Source organism: Rattus norvegicus, chromosome 9 (assembly GCF_036323735.1).
Source record: "Rattus norvegicus strain BN/NHsdMcwi chromosome 9, GRCr8, whole genome shotgun sequence".
Lineage (NCBI taxonomy): Eukaryota > Metazoa > Chordata > Mammalia > Rodentia > Muridae > Rattus > Rattus norvegicus.
This window is the reverse complement of record NC_086027.1, coordinates 84483925-84499013: the sequence shown is the minus strand read 5'-3', so window position 1 is coordinate 84499013 and position 15089 is coordinate 84483925. Positions and strand designations below refer to the sequence as shown.

The following is a 15089-nucleotide window of genomic DNA, read 5'->3' as shown; positions in this document are numbered from 1 at the left end:
ATGAGTTGTAAAGGAAAAACAACAGAAGAGCCAGCTGTCAGCTAATACCCAGAAAGGGCTCCAAGCTCGGAGAGCAAGGGGGCTTTCACAGAAGCCTGTCAGCCAAGCCTGACTGTGATAAGGTCCTGCCCTCTCTGTGTGTGAGATCTGCTCCACACCTGCCTGTCATCTAAGCTTTGCCTCTGACCTTTGTTTTGATCCTTGGCAGAGTTATTTTGACATTCTACCTTGTCATGGTCCATCTAACAAGACTTTTGTCTTCACGTAGGCTAGGGGAGCCAGTCAAAGGCATGACAGCATCCGAGACTGGGATGAAATGCATAAAACATGATGACAGCCCGATACTATAGTCTCTGTTCTGACTTAGGAAGGCAGTAAACATCTCAAGTGCTGTGTCCCCTGCCTGCCCCAGGCACTAGCTATAGGCCTGAACCCACGACAGAAAAGGAGAGGTCAAATCAGATAAGAATAGGATTGCAGAGCCAGCTCCAGAAGGAAAGGTTCATGTGATGCCAGGGCGTCATTAACCCTCCATGAACCTCCTCCCAGAGTCCTCTGGAAACTGAACCCGCTTGAATGAAACCTGGGATTAAATCGGATCCGCCAGGTGGCAGCCTTCCCCCTACTCAACCGACAGAGCATACAGTGCGCCAAAACAACCACCAGAGGGCTATACAAGGCCGGCAGGCGCCAGGCGGCTGGTTACCTAGCAACCGTGATGCAATGGGTCCTGTTTCCACCCTCCTCAAGGCCTCCAGGGTTATTTCTGGCAAAACAGACTGTTGCACAAGGAGTGGCTTCAGGAATCCTAGAACCGCTTCACTCTTAAGCCAGAAGAATCTAAAATGGTCCAGTGGGCCCCAAACCCCGCGCCATTCTGGCGTCTAGGGGGTTGAGCCGCTACCCATGCTTCCTAGATACATTTTTCATTCATCTTTGTAGCCCCAGAGGACTAAAGTCACCCTGATTTCCCTAGCGACTAAAGGGAAGCAGTGTCTCCTCGTCCCCTCCTTTCTAATCCAGGGCTAGATTAATGGGCATGTGACCCTCAGTAGACCTTGAACCTCCTGCTCTTCAACTACACTCAAGGGAGCTAAGAAGGGAGCCAGCTTGGGGCTCTGTAGTCTTGAATCTACCCCTCCCCCTCAAGCCCTCTCTGTCCCTTGCTTTAAATCTCTTCCAGTCTGGATGACCCTGGTAACATTTCAGAGAGGTAAATGTGGCCTGACAAGCCACATTTGGTGGCACCAAGAAAATGAGGCAGACACAAGACAAGGAGTGTGTTATAATGACTTCAAAGCCGGTGCCGTCTGGGCTGTGAAAGTCAAGGGGCCACTGTCCTGGCATGGGCAGTGACTCCAGGCACATCCCTGGGTCCTGAGGTGAGTCACCAAGGTGGGGTCTCGGAGGGCCACCATCTTGAGGGTCACACAGGCATGTGGAGCTCATTGTACTCATCCTGACCATCCTCATCAAAGTTTGGCTCTGCGTCTTCAGAGTCCAGCTGCAGAAGAGAGCACAGGGTAAGGGAAAGCAGGGGGACAGCAAACGTCATCTTGTGGTCCTCATATCCTCTTCTGAACACCTTCTCTCCCTCTCCAGGACCCCAGCTTGGAAGTGCTTCCCTGCCCCAAACCTTCATTTCCAGATCACCCAGAACACCCAAATGGACCAGTGCAATAGCAACTATGACAGAGGATGCACAGGCCCAGGGCTGTGGCACCTCTGTGACCCACATCTGAGCATGAAAGAACTGCAAAAGTCAGACAGTGAGAGGACTCAGAAAAAGGTGCTGCCACCAAGTTTGATGACCCAACTTCAATCCCCAGGACTGACATGGTGGAGAGAGAACCAACTCCCAAAGGTTGCCCTTTGACCTCAGCACACACACATAAAATACATTTTCAAAAGCGGGTATGGTAGTGCACAGCATTTAGAAGGTAGAGGCAGGTGGATCTCTATGCGCTTGAAGCCAGCCTGGTCTATAAGCCAGGGCTACACAAGGAAACCCCTCAACAAGAAAACTGTTGAAGAAGGAAGAGGAGGGGAGGGAGGAGGAGGAAGTAGGGGGGAGGAGGGAAGAGGAAGAAAAAGAGAAGGAAAGAAGGAAAACAGGAAAGAATAACAAAAAAGATGTCCTTTGTTACAGCTGACAGAAACAGGGCCCAGGACTGATGTCTGTGCTATCCCACCCAAGTGCTTTGCTTGGGTACAACCAGCACAACTGTCCACAGCGGCCCCATCCTGTCCTTTTTGAAGCCTCCTATCAGCAGCTTTACCTGGATCTGTAGCTAAATCTCCTGCCAGCTTATTTGGTCGGCTCTACAACCCCATTATGCCAGTGAAAACAGCATTCCAGTCGCTTTGCCCGGTTCACACACGCCGGCAGGAACCCAGGAATCTAACCGGAGCCCACCAGCCCTAAGCCAGCCACCATCCCTTACCGCCTGCAGCTCCCTGTCCTGGAAGAGCCGGGGCAAAAGGCAACGCCTCAGAGGCACCGTGAGCAAGAGCAGGAAGGGAAAGGCCAGTGAGGCCACCGTTGACTTGACCACCCAGAGGAGCGCGATGCAGCCCAGCTGGATGAAGGTGAACAGGTGCATCCTCCATGTCTTCACCTGGGGTACAGGCTCAGTCTCATTACACAGCCGCCATTCAGGCCCCACCCACACCTTTGGGACCGTGGCTCTCAGGGGCCCAGTCATCCTCCTCCTATTCCCTCTGCTCATCCCTAGCTGAGGAGTCCCTCCGGACACCCTCCCATCAACCCCTGCATGTCCCCAACTCCATGCATTTGGGCCTGACCTTGGTCACGTAGGGCTGCTCGGGGTGATGCTTGGCTGGCATGAAAATGAGCAGCAGACGCTGGGACAACTGGATACCAGACAGTGATGTGACTCCCATGTACAGGAAAATCCCAAAGAGCACGGCCAACGGGATCCTGCGCAGCACAGCTCCCATGACGATAGACAGACCTAGAAGAGTAACACAGAGCTGCCTATCCTGCTCAGGCAGACCCTGGCAAGGGATGTGTTGATCTGACCAATCTGGGCCTCCCACATAGAGATGCATCAGGACAAAGGGGAAGCAGGGAACCTATCCCAGTGTGAGGTGACAGGTTGGAGACCTGGGGGAGAGCCAAGCTGATGAGCCTGCAGATTCAGGAGGGTCAAGCCCGGGATGATGAGGTTTTTAAAGCCGTCGGGCCCAAGAAAGCAAGTCTATGGAGAGAGTCCGGTGCTCACCCACGAGGCTGGCAATGAGCACCCCGGTGACTCGCTGCTCCCGCACCTCCTGGATCTGGGGCTTGTCACCAGGTGCAATGGCAGTACGCATCACCGTCAACGCGTTGACATGGGTGACAGAGCGGACAGTGGCGGCTGTGAGCCAGGGCAAGCCGAAGAGCCCACAGAGGCCACCCAAAGAGCCAATCAACAGCAGGTCAAGATGGAAGCCGGAACCCTTGAGTAGCCTCCGTGCCTTCTGGCTGACGATGAGCCTGTGTGGGATTGGAGGGGAAGGAGCTAGCTAGCAGGCAGACCTGCACTGCACCCAGCATTCACCCAGGCTTGAGGGGAGGGAAAGACGACAGCGCTCCCCGGACCTGGCAGCTTCCTCTTTCACATTCCCAAATTAAAGTTCTCACACTCCAGTAAATCTGAGCCAAATTCGCACGCTGCGAACATTTAAGGCACCACAAAAGCCAGATGCCAGATCAGACCGTGTTATTTTGGTTGAACCGAACAGAAATGTGTGAGCATCGCTGGGTGAGAGAACACCCTGACAGAATCTGAGAACTTCCAAGTGTCACCCCACCAGGGGTGACAGCAAGAGGTACCAGGTCAAACCCTCATAGGGGAACCATGCCTGGGCCCACGTGCCCATGCCTGTTCCAGCCTGTTACTGTAGTTCCTGCTCCTCCTGCTCCTCCTCCTCCAGCCCTCCCCCTCCTCCTCCTCACTCCCATCACATCCCAACAAACTCTTCGCAACCTACCATAAGGCTCACTAGACAGGTAAGGTATGCTTGCCTTAACCCTGAAGCCAAGCCACCCGTCCATCTCCCCTCCCTCTCCAGTCCTCTCACGCAGTGATCTGAGTCTCCATGAATATCAGGATGAGGACCAAGAGTGCAGGGACAGCAGCAGCCACCATCATCCATGGTGGGAAGGGGCGGGCACTGCCCAAGGGTGGGATGAACCACGTGCGCTTATGCGGGGAAGTCACTGAGAGCCCTGTAGGCACCGTCAGCTTCTGCAATGGCAGGAAGGAAGACGTGGGTCAGAGCCAGAGGCTGCCCATAGAAGAGGTCTACATTGCAGCTGTTCCTACCACAGTATTCCCGGAGCTCTGAGGTCATTCTCCAAAGTCACTATTCCAGGGGCTGGCTGAGGGCATAGCAATGGGATACTTTCCCCCTAGCTTCGAAGCTGTCAGGAGACCTGCTGTGGGAGAGACCTGGCACTCTGCACCAGCTCGTATTTACTCTTCCAAATTCCTCCCGTTTGGGATCATACACAGTTAGATGCCCTGGGTAGTCCAGCCTCTGGTGTGGCCCGACGTCTTGCCACTCAACCAGGAGAGCTGGGCTGCAACCCTGCTCCAGATCCTGGGGCTGGTGGAAATTTGCAGCGGCCATAGGGGAATTGGTGCAAGCTCACCTGTGTGTAGGTGTCTGTGATAGAGTAATCCACAAGGACCATCACCAGGATGGAGATGGGAATGCCGAAGTCCCCGATGACGCGCCGAGCCTGCCAAAGGCAGCCAAGTTGGAAGCAAGAGGCTAAGGGACAGGAGACACCCCCCCCAACCCTTTCTGGGACTAAGCTGTGCCAGCCTGTGTGCCAGCCCATGCGCCAGTCACAGCTGGGAGGCACTCCTGTCTTCTGGTGGGTGGGGGTGGGGCTGTTGGGCCAATGGATAGGCCAAGAAGGGAGGAAGGCTCTCTCAGGAGCTGAGCTTAGCAGGGACAATAGGAACCAAGGGAACAGAGTACCTTGCCCCCCAGGAAGCGGCTGTTCCTGAACTTTCGCAGGAAGAAGGCAATGAGGAAAGTCCCCAGCATGAGGATGAGGGACAGCAGAGCTGTATTGGGCTGGTTCCGGGGACCTGGTGGTCCCTCTGTGGGGGGCAGGGCACTACTATTCAGTTCCAAGCCAGGCTCCAGGGCCTCCTCCGGTGGGTAGAAGGGCAGCAAAGGATGCTCTGTGAACACCTATGTGTGGAGAAGAAGAGGCCTCACTCTCCACAGGCAGATAACAAACCCAGCCCTGGTGTCCCTTAATCCCCACCTCCCAAGACAGTACACATGCACATGTACACACACACACACACACACACACACACACACACACACACACACACACGAAGCCCCTTTCCCTATGTCTTCTCTCATCAAGCTCCAAGTCTCCTTGGGACACCACCTCCACCCTATCCCTACTCACCCTCTTGGACACTACCACACCTTATAGAGCTTGTGGAAAGTCTCATAGATGAAAATTAGTGAGATGAGGAAAGCGAAGATCTCCTGGGTAAATGGCGAGATGTAGCGGACAAGGAAGCTGCCCTCAGCCGCCACCAGGGCCAGGACGAAGACCACCAGCCAGAGGCCCACCCACACTCGACCGGTGAGGTATTCCAGGTCCTGAGCTCGGCAGAACTAGATAGTAAGGAGATTGGTTACCTACAGATGGGCCGTCTGCCCTGAGGTTGGTACCTGGGGGATGAACAGGAGTGGACTCCAAGGCTAAGAAGGGAGATAACAGAGACCCACTTGGACACTTGGATAAGGGGCTGACAGTGGGCAGGAGGGAGGGACAGTGCCTGGGGTAGGGGCAGGCTTCACCTTGAAGAAAGCTTCTTCGAAGACCAGCAGAGGGCCAGAGAAGCCCACCACGAGCAGCGGCTGGGCCCCCAGCAGAGAGAAGAGAACCCCAAGCACAGCCGTGGACACAATCAGCTCTGACACACCCATCAGCCCCTCAGTCTTCTCTCCTGGGGTGGAAAGGGGTCAGCGAGATAGCCTGTTCCCTTCCTCATCTAGCTCCCAGACTAACAGACAAGGAACCATTCACATCCCCAAGGAAACTACAGGGATTCTGCCTTTACACCCCCATTTTATGGCACCCCGAAAATGGATCACTTGAGTCCTCTGGCTCAATAGCTTCCTGTGGCTTTCTTATTCCCCTCTGTCCATTGACCCTCTGAGTGATGTGAACCATAGAACCCTACAGGTGACATCTGTCCCCCACGGTGACCCCTAGAGCCTCACCTAGCAGACCCCCAAAGGTAATAGCAGGGCTGAGGGCTGCGAAATAAATGAACAGCACGGCAGCCACACACTGAGAGTGCAGTGCATCCCGTAGGTCACTGGGGTAGTGTGGGTACCGGCGCTTCACATCCCGTACTAGCCCCCCAAACACTGAGCCTGTCCGCTGCAGGGGATCATCTTCAGAGGTTGCCTCGGAGCCTCCCATCTCCAAAGACAGTTCTGGGAAAACAGGAAAGAGTCTGGTGAAACCCAGGCCACTCCATCCTGTCTGGAGGCCCTAGCTGCATCCCCCACAGCTCTGGGAGGCAGGGATGGAAAGAGCTCACAGGATTCAGGGAGTCAGGAGTGGGCTGGGGTCTGACCTTTGCCAGGGGCCACATAGCCTCCCCGGGTGGTCATCTCCACTTTGGTCTGTTCCCGCTCCCGTCGCTTCCTCAGCAGCTCTCGCTGGAAGGCAGCCACGGAACGGAGTAGGTCTCGGCCCTCTACCTCCGATGGGGGAATCACAATGCTACCGTCCAAAAACTCGCTGATGGCACCCAAAAGGTCCTGCCGGTCATCTGCCTGGTAGGCAGCCTCGTGAAACAGCTGGAGAGAGGAGATGGCTCTCAAGGATGGGCCAAGAGAGCTCAGGAAGGAGACTTCAGAGAGGTGATATTGGGTCATAGAGGTAGAGTGGAGAAGGCAGCCATATGCACCAGGCCAGTCTAGGGGAGGATTCCAGAACATCTCTGACTAGGCAGTGCCCACATCCTACAGACTAATGAGCACCCCAAACATCACCCCAGCTAGGAGACCTTTCTGTCTAAGGCCAGCCATGGTCAGCACCATCAACACAGGGCAGGGAGACAGTCCACATTTCCTACTACACCCCAGACACTGAGTCTGGGTCTCTCTTACTGTTCCCACCTTTACCATGCACAGCCCAGGTTTCTGTTTTCTACCCTGAGCTGAGTCTGCCAACTCCACTCTAGAGACAGACAGCTAGGGGACAAGCAGGACCCAGGCAGACAGGCTAAAGAACCCATCCCAGGTTATAGGACCAACCTTGTCAGACATGAGCGTGGCAATGGAGCGCCCTAGCTCGTGATAGTCGGTGCTGGTATGGCTGGGCCCCAGCATCACGAAGAGGAAGCGAACAGGCACGGGGACCTCCAGCACAGACTCCAAGAGAACAGCCTCGCTGAGCCTCACAAAAGCTGCTGCTGGCTGCTCCAAGAAAGGCACGCTGCCTGAAGGAAGGCAAAAGCACTGATGGACAGAGGAGAGTCAAAGCTGGCTCTGGGAGGGAGAGCTGGGTTCTCCTGTACAGTGGGAGCAGTTGGACACTGCAAAAGAAATCTCAGATCTGGGGGTTGGGGATTTAGCTCAGTGGTAGAGTGCTTGCCTAGGAAGCGCAAGGCCCTGGGTTCGGTCCCCAGCTCCGAAAAAAAAAGAATTAAAAAAAAAAAAAAAAAGAAATCTCAGATCTGAAGTACCCTGTTCGCTTATGTGTCTATATTCACATAGCAGTTACCAAGAGGTGGAAAGTAAGGGTGTCCCATAAGGATTGTTTTGTCCTCCCCCTAATTCTTACAGTGGTACTAGATATTAAACTAGCCAAGATGGCAGGAAACCGGGAATGGAGAAGAAAGGATTCAGAGTAGCCTCCTCCAGAGGTCCAGGGGCACGGACCATAACAGAGGACATTCACCATGCCCTGCCTCCAGCCCCCGGCCCTCCTCACCCACAAGCACGACAGTGGCCTCAGCGTCCTCAGGGATCTTCTCCAGCAGTTTCAGGCTTTTCCCCCGGTGACCGTCTCCCCCAGGCATGTGGAGGGGCTTCTGAGGACGCAGAACTGGAATAGGGCTGGGACCCAGCCTAGAGGCCACGGTAGGCCCTTCCAGCCCTTGTCCTGGCCCTAGGTCTAAGCTCTGCTTCCTCTCTCTTCAGCCTCTTAGGAGGACACTTCACCCTCCTCTATGCCCTACCCCACCTCAGCCTTATCAGCTGAATGACTCCCGTGGGTCAGGCACATCACCACACCAAAACCCTGTATCGTCAGCACGGGGAGCCCTTGTGTGCCCCCAGACCCACAGCATGCTTGGCACGGTGCCAGGCACCCAGCCCTCCCGATCTCAACTAAACTGGGCATATTCTAGATTCCCAGGCCCAGGTCAGGCAAGGTACACTAACCTCCTTTGCATCAGGGTCATGTGGCCACAATGGGGCTGGCTCCCCTAGGTCATCAGCCATGGTGGGTACTGCACCATCAGGGCCATGACTAGGAGTTGGGTGGTGATTCCCCAAGACTGAGTTCACACTGGAGCTTGACGGATTTCGAGGGAAAAAGCCACTGTCCTTGTCATCGTTGGGATGGCTAAGGAAGGGGGCAAGGTACATTGGAGAGGCTTGTGTTAGACGGGAGATCTCAAGGAGATGAGAAGTAAGGGAGCACAGCCCAGAGTGCTTCTTAATGTGAGAGCTTTGTATTGGTTGAGGCTGAAGAAAGATGGAGGGGATAAGCTCTCCCATCACATTGAGTAATGCAAACTCAGGCTGAGATCCCTTGGGAAGAGACAGTGGTTCTAAGACACCCGAGCAGACAGAGCCCTCGTCCCCAGTCCCTCACACCTGTGTTTCAGGAGCAGAGTTCTCAGAACGCTAGCCCTGTCCTCGGGCCGGATCTGGTCAGATACAATCATGGTCTCCACCACAAGGTGAGCGATGCCCGGCAGGGTGGTCTGCTCCAGGTCCAGGAGAGCCGCTCCTAGGACACAGTGAGGGAAAGAGCCGTCCGGCCAGAAGGGAGGCCCACCCCACTACCTTGCTCCCCAAGGGCAGGCCAATGTGTAAAGTGAGCTGAGGGCCAATGCACTAACAGCAGTTACACACCTCACAGGCATCTGGAGGAGCATATGGAAAATGGTGTGCGAGGGGCTGAGGCACAAGGAGCCGAGCAATGGGAGTCATACCCTAAGAGTGCAGACAGCTAGAAGGCCGTCCATTAGGCCCAGGTGCAATGTGTAGTCCTGCCCCTCAGAATTCCCCAAATGATCCCGGCACACTGGGCAGCCCAACACAGATGGAGCTACGGTGGGGAGAAGGGCCAGCCCAAGGAGCCCTACCCTGGGCAATGGTCCTCCTAAGCTCCAGGAGGCTACGGAAGGAGAGCGAAGCAACATGAGGCTTCCCCCAGCGCTCTGTCTCCTCCTCCACATCCTCTTCGAACTTGATCCAGCGTGCTGTCTCCCGCCAGTGTGGCTCCTGGCTCCGGTCCAACATCAGTTCATTCAGCTCCACGAACACCTGCAATCAGTATCAAGGTGAGGGCTCGGAGGCTGTCAGAGTTGGGACTGTCACAAAGGGGAAAACCTGGATCCCAAAAGCTGACAGCCTCAGGCTACTCTACCTCATGAGGCCTCCGATCCAGCTTCTTCTTCTTCTTTTTCCTGCGCAAGATGGGCGCCAGGCCACTGGGGCTGCCTCTCCCACCCTGTATCCGGGATGGTTTCTTCACCAAGTGTCGCCGCACTCCGGGGTTGTCCTCCAGCCGATGACCTGTGGACAAGGTGGACTTGGACTCCAAGGATCCATCTCTAGGTCATGATCACAGCCCACATGCTCTAGGCCCCTTTTGTACCCACCAGGTCCAGGTTGTTATCCCGTACACATTATCCAGGTAGCCATTTCACAGATGTGGCGACAATGTCTCAGACAGTACAAAGCAACACTGTAGCACTGGCCAAGTCACAACAAAAGCCAGATCCCACTTAAGCTTTCAGCCCCATCTATACCCTAAAGCCCCTGACACAACCTGTGGGGCCATGGGTTCAATGCTGGCCCCTAGACACCTAGCTCCCAACACTTTCATAACCACAGCACCCAATTCCCAGACCCACTAGTGCCCATCAAGCAAGTTTATAAGGGCCGCTTGGTTACCCTCCCACCTGCCCTGCCCAGATGAACAGCTGGAGAGAGGCTAGCTGCCCAGTTACTCACAAGCAGCTACCCCTGCCAGGGGGCTCGGGTGGCCCCTCATGGGCTCCCACAGGCCATAGTCTTCAAAGTCCAGTACAAACATTTCCAAATCCTCTGAGGCCACTAAGTCACCAGTGCCAGGGGCTGGATTCCTCCCAGGGCCTCGGTCTTCAGTGTCCCCAGGCTTAGGACCCAGAGCTCCATTGGGCTCCATGACCTTGTCCAGAGGGCTTGTCATTCCCCTGGTGGCCAAGGCCTCAGTCCTGGCTGTCCCAAAAAGTGGGAGACCCTACCGGAACTGCCTTTGCCCACACAGAGCTGGACGTGGTAAGGTTTCCTGCTCCCAACTCTCCTTGTCCCCCTATATACACCCTCCCTATGACTCCCCCAATCCCACTGCTGCTGCCATCGGATTGTTCCTGTCCCTGTCCTCAGGCCCTGGCAACTTTCCATGACGTATTGAGCTCAAAGCCCTAACTCCCCCCCCTCTGCCCCCGCCCACACCCTGTGAACCTTAGGAGGAGGAGGAGGCAGGAGACCAGTGATGCCCCTAGCCTGGGCACAGAGCCCCGTGGGTGATGACAGGTGGCACCAGAGCCAGGCACTGATAAGATGGAAGGAATGTGCCGAGATCACAGCCAGGCCAGGGCAAGGGTGGTAGGAAGGAGTGAGGGTAGCAGCAGGCCTGGCTTGGGGAGAAGGGGCCGGCAGGGCAGCTCAGCCCTCAGCCTCCAGGCAAGTGGGTTAGCGTAGAGTTTATAAAGGCGGGAGGCCTTAGGAGAGCTCTCCTCCAGGAGTGTGTGTGGAACAGGGTGGATTTATGCAGTAGGTGGCTCAGACAGCACTCCTGAGTGACACTAAGGGAAAAGCTCTGGCAGAGAGGTGGCTTAGTCGAATTAAGCTCTCTCTGCCACAGGGTCTCACTCACTCTTCATGTCGTCCAGATCGGCAGAACCCAGCATTTGAGCCTCCGCCTCATCAGTGGGCACCCGCTGCTCTGGCCCAGGGTTGCCCAGGGCACTGCCTGGGCACAATCGCTCCCGCAGGTCATAGCTGGCTGATGGACTCCAGGGTCGACTCTTCTCTGTAGAGATTCGGGAAGCCCGGGCCCGGGGACTGGGGGAGCTGAGGAAGCAACATGAGCCTTTAGGTTTGATGGAGAGAGGCAAGGAGCTGGCTAGGCTAGCAGGCTCCTATAACTAACTCCCCAAGCCTCAAGAATGTGAGTGAATACAGAGGCTTCCTTTCCCAGCAAGCTCCATCCTTCCCACTCGCTGGCTCATCTCCTCTACCTGTACCCCTCTCTCTTCAACACGTCAGGCCTAGAGGAGTCTTGACCCTTAACCTCTTGGTTTTATTCTCTCTTCTCCCCTCTTCCTCCCTCCTCCCACTTGTAAACCATGGAGACAGATGAGACTCTCCTCACTCTCTTGGCTTTCCAGGTCACACCTACGGGCGCTCTTCTGGGTTAGGAATCAGGTAAGTGTCAGGGACTTGGGCCAACTGCTCTGGCCTGCAGTGGATTCTGCTCCGGGATGGCTGGGTCCTGGGAGCTGGGACTGGTACCTGCCGGAGCGCTGGGGACTCTGGTCAGACGGCAGGCCCACGGAAGGCAGGGCCTTGGCACAGGGAGCCTTGATAGAAAGACCTGGGCTGTCATCCTCATCACTTCCAATGGAGAACTGTGGACACACATGGACAGACTCAGACCTTCATCACGTCACGTCTTGACCAGCCAGCCTTCCATGAGGAGGCCCTACCTTTGCTTTCTGTGGTGGCCCTGGGGGTGGAGGCTCCACAGGCTCTGCCTCAGACTCTCCCTCTTCTTCCTCCTCTTCCTCCTCCTCCTCTTCTGCTCCAGCTCCCCCCTCCTCCTGGATAGGGGGTGTCCCTTCTGAGGGGGGAGCAGAGGTTTTCTCTTTCTTCCTCTTCCTCCTGGCGTGCCGAGCAGAGGTGGGGGGCAGTCGCCGTAGCTTGTGGGGTGGAGGCAGGCGGGCTGAGAGCGGGTGATGGGTGTGGTGGGATGTGTGCCGGTGAACTGGGGGTGCAGGAGAGTGGGTTGAGACCCCCGAAACAGAGTGGGGCTTCTCCCACAAGGAGTACACACCTTATTCTAGCTCAAGATCTAAAAAACAAAGGCACCCTAGAGCCAGGGCACCTCTCCCAATTATTGTGCCCCTGCTCCTGTCATTGGTGAGGCCAGGTGGAATGGGGACAAGAGTAACAAAGGAAAAGTCACAAAAGGGAGTTGGGAGATGTGGTACAGAGAGAAAGAGAAGCTGAGGGAAGACATAACAGGAAACACAGTGAAGCAGAGGGTGAGTGGGACAGAGTGAATAATGAAGGTCACTGAGGGAGGCCTCAGGCTCACCTCCCTACATCTCCCCTGGTCTGGAGCCCAGCTCCCCTGACAGGTGAACAAGGTGATGGTATGGGAGGCAGGATGACTTAACATGGCATGGTGGCCCAGCACAGCGTCCAGCACAGGATAACACTGAGTGATCAAGCCGGAGGTGAGCGCAGTAATGGTGGTGATGAAGGTGATGGTGGTGAAGGCTGTAGCACTAGGGGTCCCCAGGCTACCCACACTCAAAGTCGCGCTCGCTGTAGCTGCGGCTAGGCTTCTCAGGGTCCCAGGCCGGGGTCTTGCTGATGAGGTCCCCAAACCTGCTCACAGCCAAGGTCTTGCCCAAGTCATCATCCTCCTCTTCTACATCTGGACCCAGTGGGGGCTCCTCCAAGGGCACCCGGACCTGCAGACCAGATAACCTCTCCTAAGTATCCCTAGTTCATGAACACTCCCCACCCACCCCCAACTCCATACTTCAAGGGCCTTCCCAACCCCTCCACTCTTGCCTGCATCAAAATCCCCAAAACGCCCTCTGAGGACTTGCCCCAGGCCTTGGGAGCATCACAGCTACAAATGCATGAAATACCAAAGACCACCTATTCCTCTACACCACCAATCCCAGGGTCATCCAGAGGACACCCCACCCATCCTGCCCCTCCTCCCCCACCCCACCCCCACGCATCAGTCACCTGGGGTAGGGGGGAGGCGCCCCCGGGCGGTGGGATCACCCCATTAGCCATGGTTGGGCTGAAGACTTAGGAGTCTCTCAGTCACTACGGGACCCAAATCCTGGGTGAGAAGAAGGGGGCGCTGCGGAGACCTCTTGGGGAGCCTTGGGGAAGGAGGGCGGGGTCAATAATCGCGCTGGTGGGCCCCCTCCGGGGTACTCCATCCCCGTGCCCAGCCCGCTCTCACTTCCGAGGCCCAACCCGGTCCAGGTTAGTCCGATGTCCCCACCAGGCCCGCGGCCCACGCCTTGCCCTTAAGTACCTCCGGGCTCCGGAACCTGCGGGGCTTGGGAGAACCGCCGCGCCCCATGTCCCTCCCCGCTAGCGCCGGGGCGCGGCTGCCGGGTTCCCGTCCGGCCTCTCGCCGCGCAGAGCCGGGCAGGTCGGACGCAGGCGCCGGAGCCCGCAGTCCACGGCTCCACCTCCTAGAGCTCGGCTCTGCCAGCCGGCCGCCGCCCGGCCGCACAATGGGAGTGGACGATTCCTGACTTACCCCGACTGGGCCAGCATGGGCCCGGCGCTCGGGTCCCCGCAGGATCCCACCTGCCCGCAAGACCCCTTTCCAGGCGCCCCACGCATTGCGGGGGGAGGAGGGGCGGGTGCACGGCCCTAAATTCCCACAATCCCTCAAACGCACTCCTCCACCTTGCTTTTAGCCACCCCTCCCTTTCCCTCAGGAGCCCTGGAGGAGACCCTCTTCGCGCAAACAAGCCTCTCCAGCTTGGGCCCGTTTCCAAGATCACAGACCCCTGAAAGCATTTGCCATCAACACCTCCAGTTCAGCTGATGCCCTTCAAAGGCCTGGCTTCTGGCGCTGGGTGCCACCCAACATTTGACCTTGGCACAGTATCTACCCATCTGTAGCCAGAGGCAGCTGAAACAGGGGCATTCCAATTGGGCCAACCACTGTAAAATCCTGTGGGCTAAGTTTCCACACCGTTCCTCTGCCCAACACCCACCCCCACCCAGCTCTTCTCCAAACGTAGAGGACCTATCTCACTTTCCAAGGTCAGAGAGATCTTGGGAAAGGGCACCTGGACCCCAGTGTGTTTTCTGAGTCTCTGAAACTGGGCACCTAGCATAGCCATGCCCATAAAAGCCTTGAAAATGACAGTCAGTTTAAGCCATGCCCCTACACCTTAGAATACACAAAGGGAGAAGAACCGCGGGTCAGCAGAAGGTGGGATGGGTCCTACAAGAGCAACGGATGTCTCCTGGCTCAGCAGGGGAAGAGGAAAGGAGGAGAGAGGAGCCTGTACAAGCCCTTCCGACCTCTGCCCTGCACGATCTCAGCCCCACCCAAGGATAGAGCTGGCACATAGAGAGCCTTGGGGATTGCTTGAAGCAGCTGCTAATATCATACCTACAATCGGAACAGGGATGAATGGTTCTCCCTTTCCAGTCTACACAATTCAGAATCCCCTGGCCAGAGAAATAGTCCTACCACAGACAGGGTCTTCCAAGAGCCGGGCACGGTGGCTTTAATCCCATCACTTAAAATGCCGAGTCAATCTCTATAGGTTCAAGGCTAAACCTGATCTACACACTGAGTTCCAGCCAGCCAGCACTACAAAATAAAACCCTGTCTCAAAAAAACAAAAAAACAAGCAAGCCAGTTTATCCACACCGATAAGATAATCAAAAGAATCCTCCACAGGCACGGCCCACATCTAAGGTGACTCTAGATGCCGTCATGTTGACATTTTACACTAATCATCAAGTATTATTCCTTCTGCTAAGGAAGTGGGGATGCAGGAAGGAGGTTACACCCATAGAGG

At 56.1% G+C, this 15089-nt stretch overlaps 1 protein-coding gene across 12 annotated transcripts; it reads right to left on the bottom strand.

Annotated features, from left to right (window-relative positions):
- Positions 1-1267: 1267 nt before the first annotated feature.
- On the bottom strand, positions 1268-14265 carry Slc4a3 (solute carrier family 4 member 3). 12 transcript variants are annotated; one of them, XM_017596279.3, is made up of 23 exons: positions 13805-14265; positions 13273-13372; positions 12821-12986; positions 11994-12271; positions 11800-11915; positions 11162-11358; positions 9665-9813; positions 9381-9561; positions 8887-9022; positions 8449-8632; positions 7997-8096; positions 7318-7502; positions 6633-6858; positions 6271-6489; positions 5845-5993; positions 5464-5658; positions 4996-5214; positions 4661-4750; positions 4087-4253; positions 3246-3499; positions 2806-2975; positions 2445-2618; positions 1268-1504 (listed from the first exon to the last, which is right to left on the bottom strand). In XM_017596279.3, the coding sequence occupies exons 2-23, from the start codon at positions 13321-13323 to the stop codon at positions 1427-1429; spliced, it is 3684 nt and encodes a 1227-aa protein (XP_017451768.1). In that variant the 5' UTR covers positions 13324-13372; positions 13805-14265; the 3' UTR covers positions 1268-1426. The 12 variants fall into 12 exon arrangements, with proteins under 12 accessions (XP_017451768.1, XP_017451769.1, XP_017451766.1 ...); XM_017596280.3 differs by having other exon boundaries at positions 13574-14134; XM_017596277.3 differs by having other exon boundaries at positions 13273-13415; positions 13805-14134.
- Between the last annotated feature and the right edge of the window lie 824 nt (positions 14266-15089).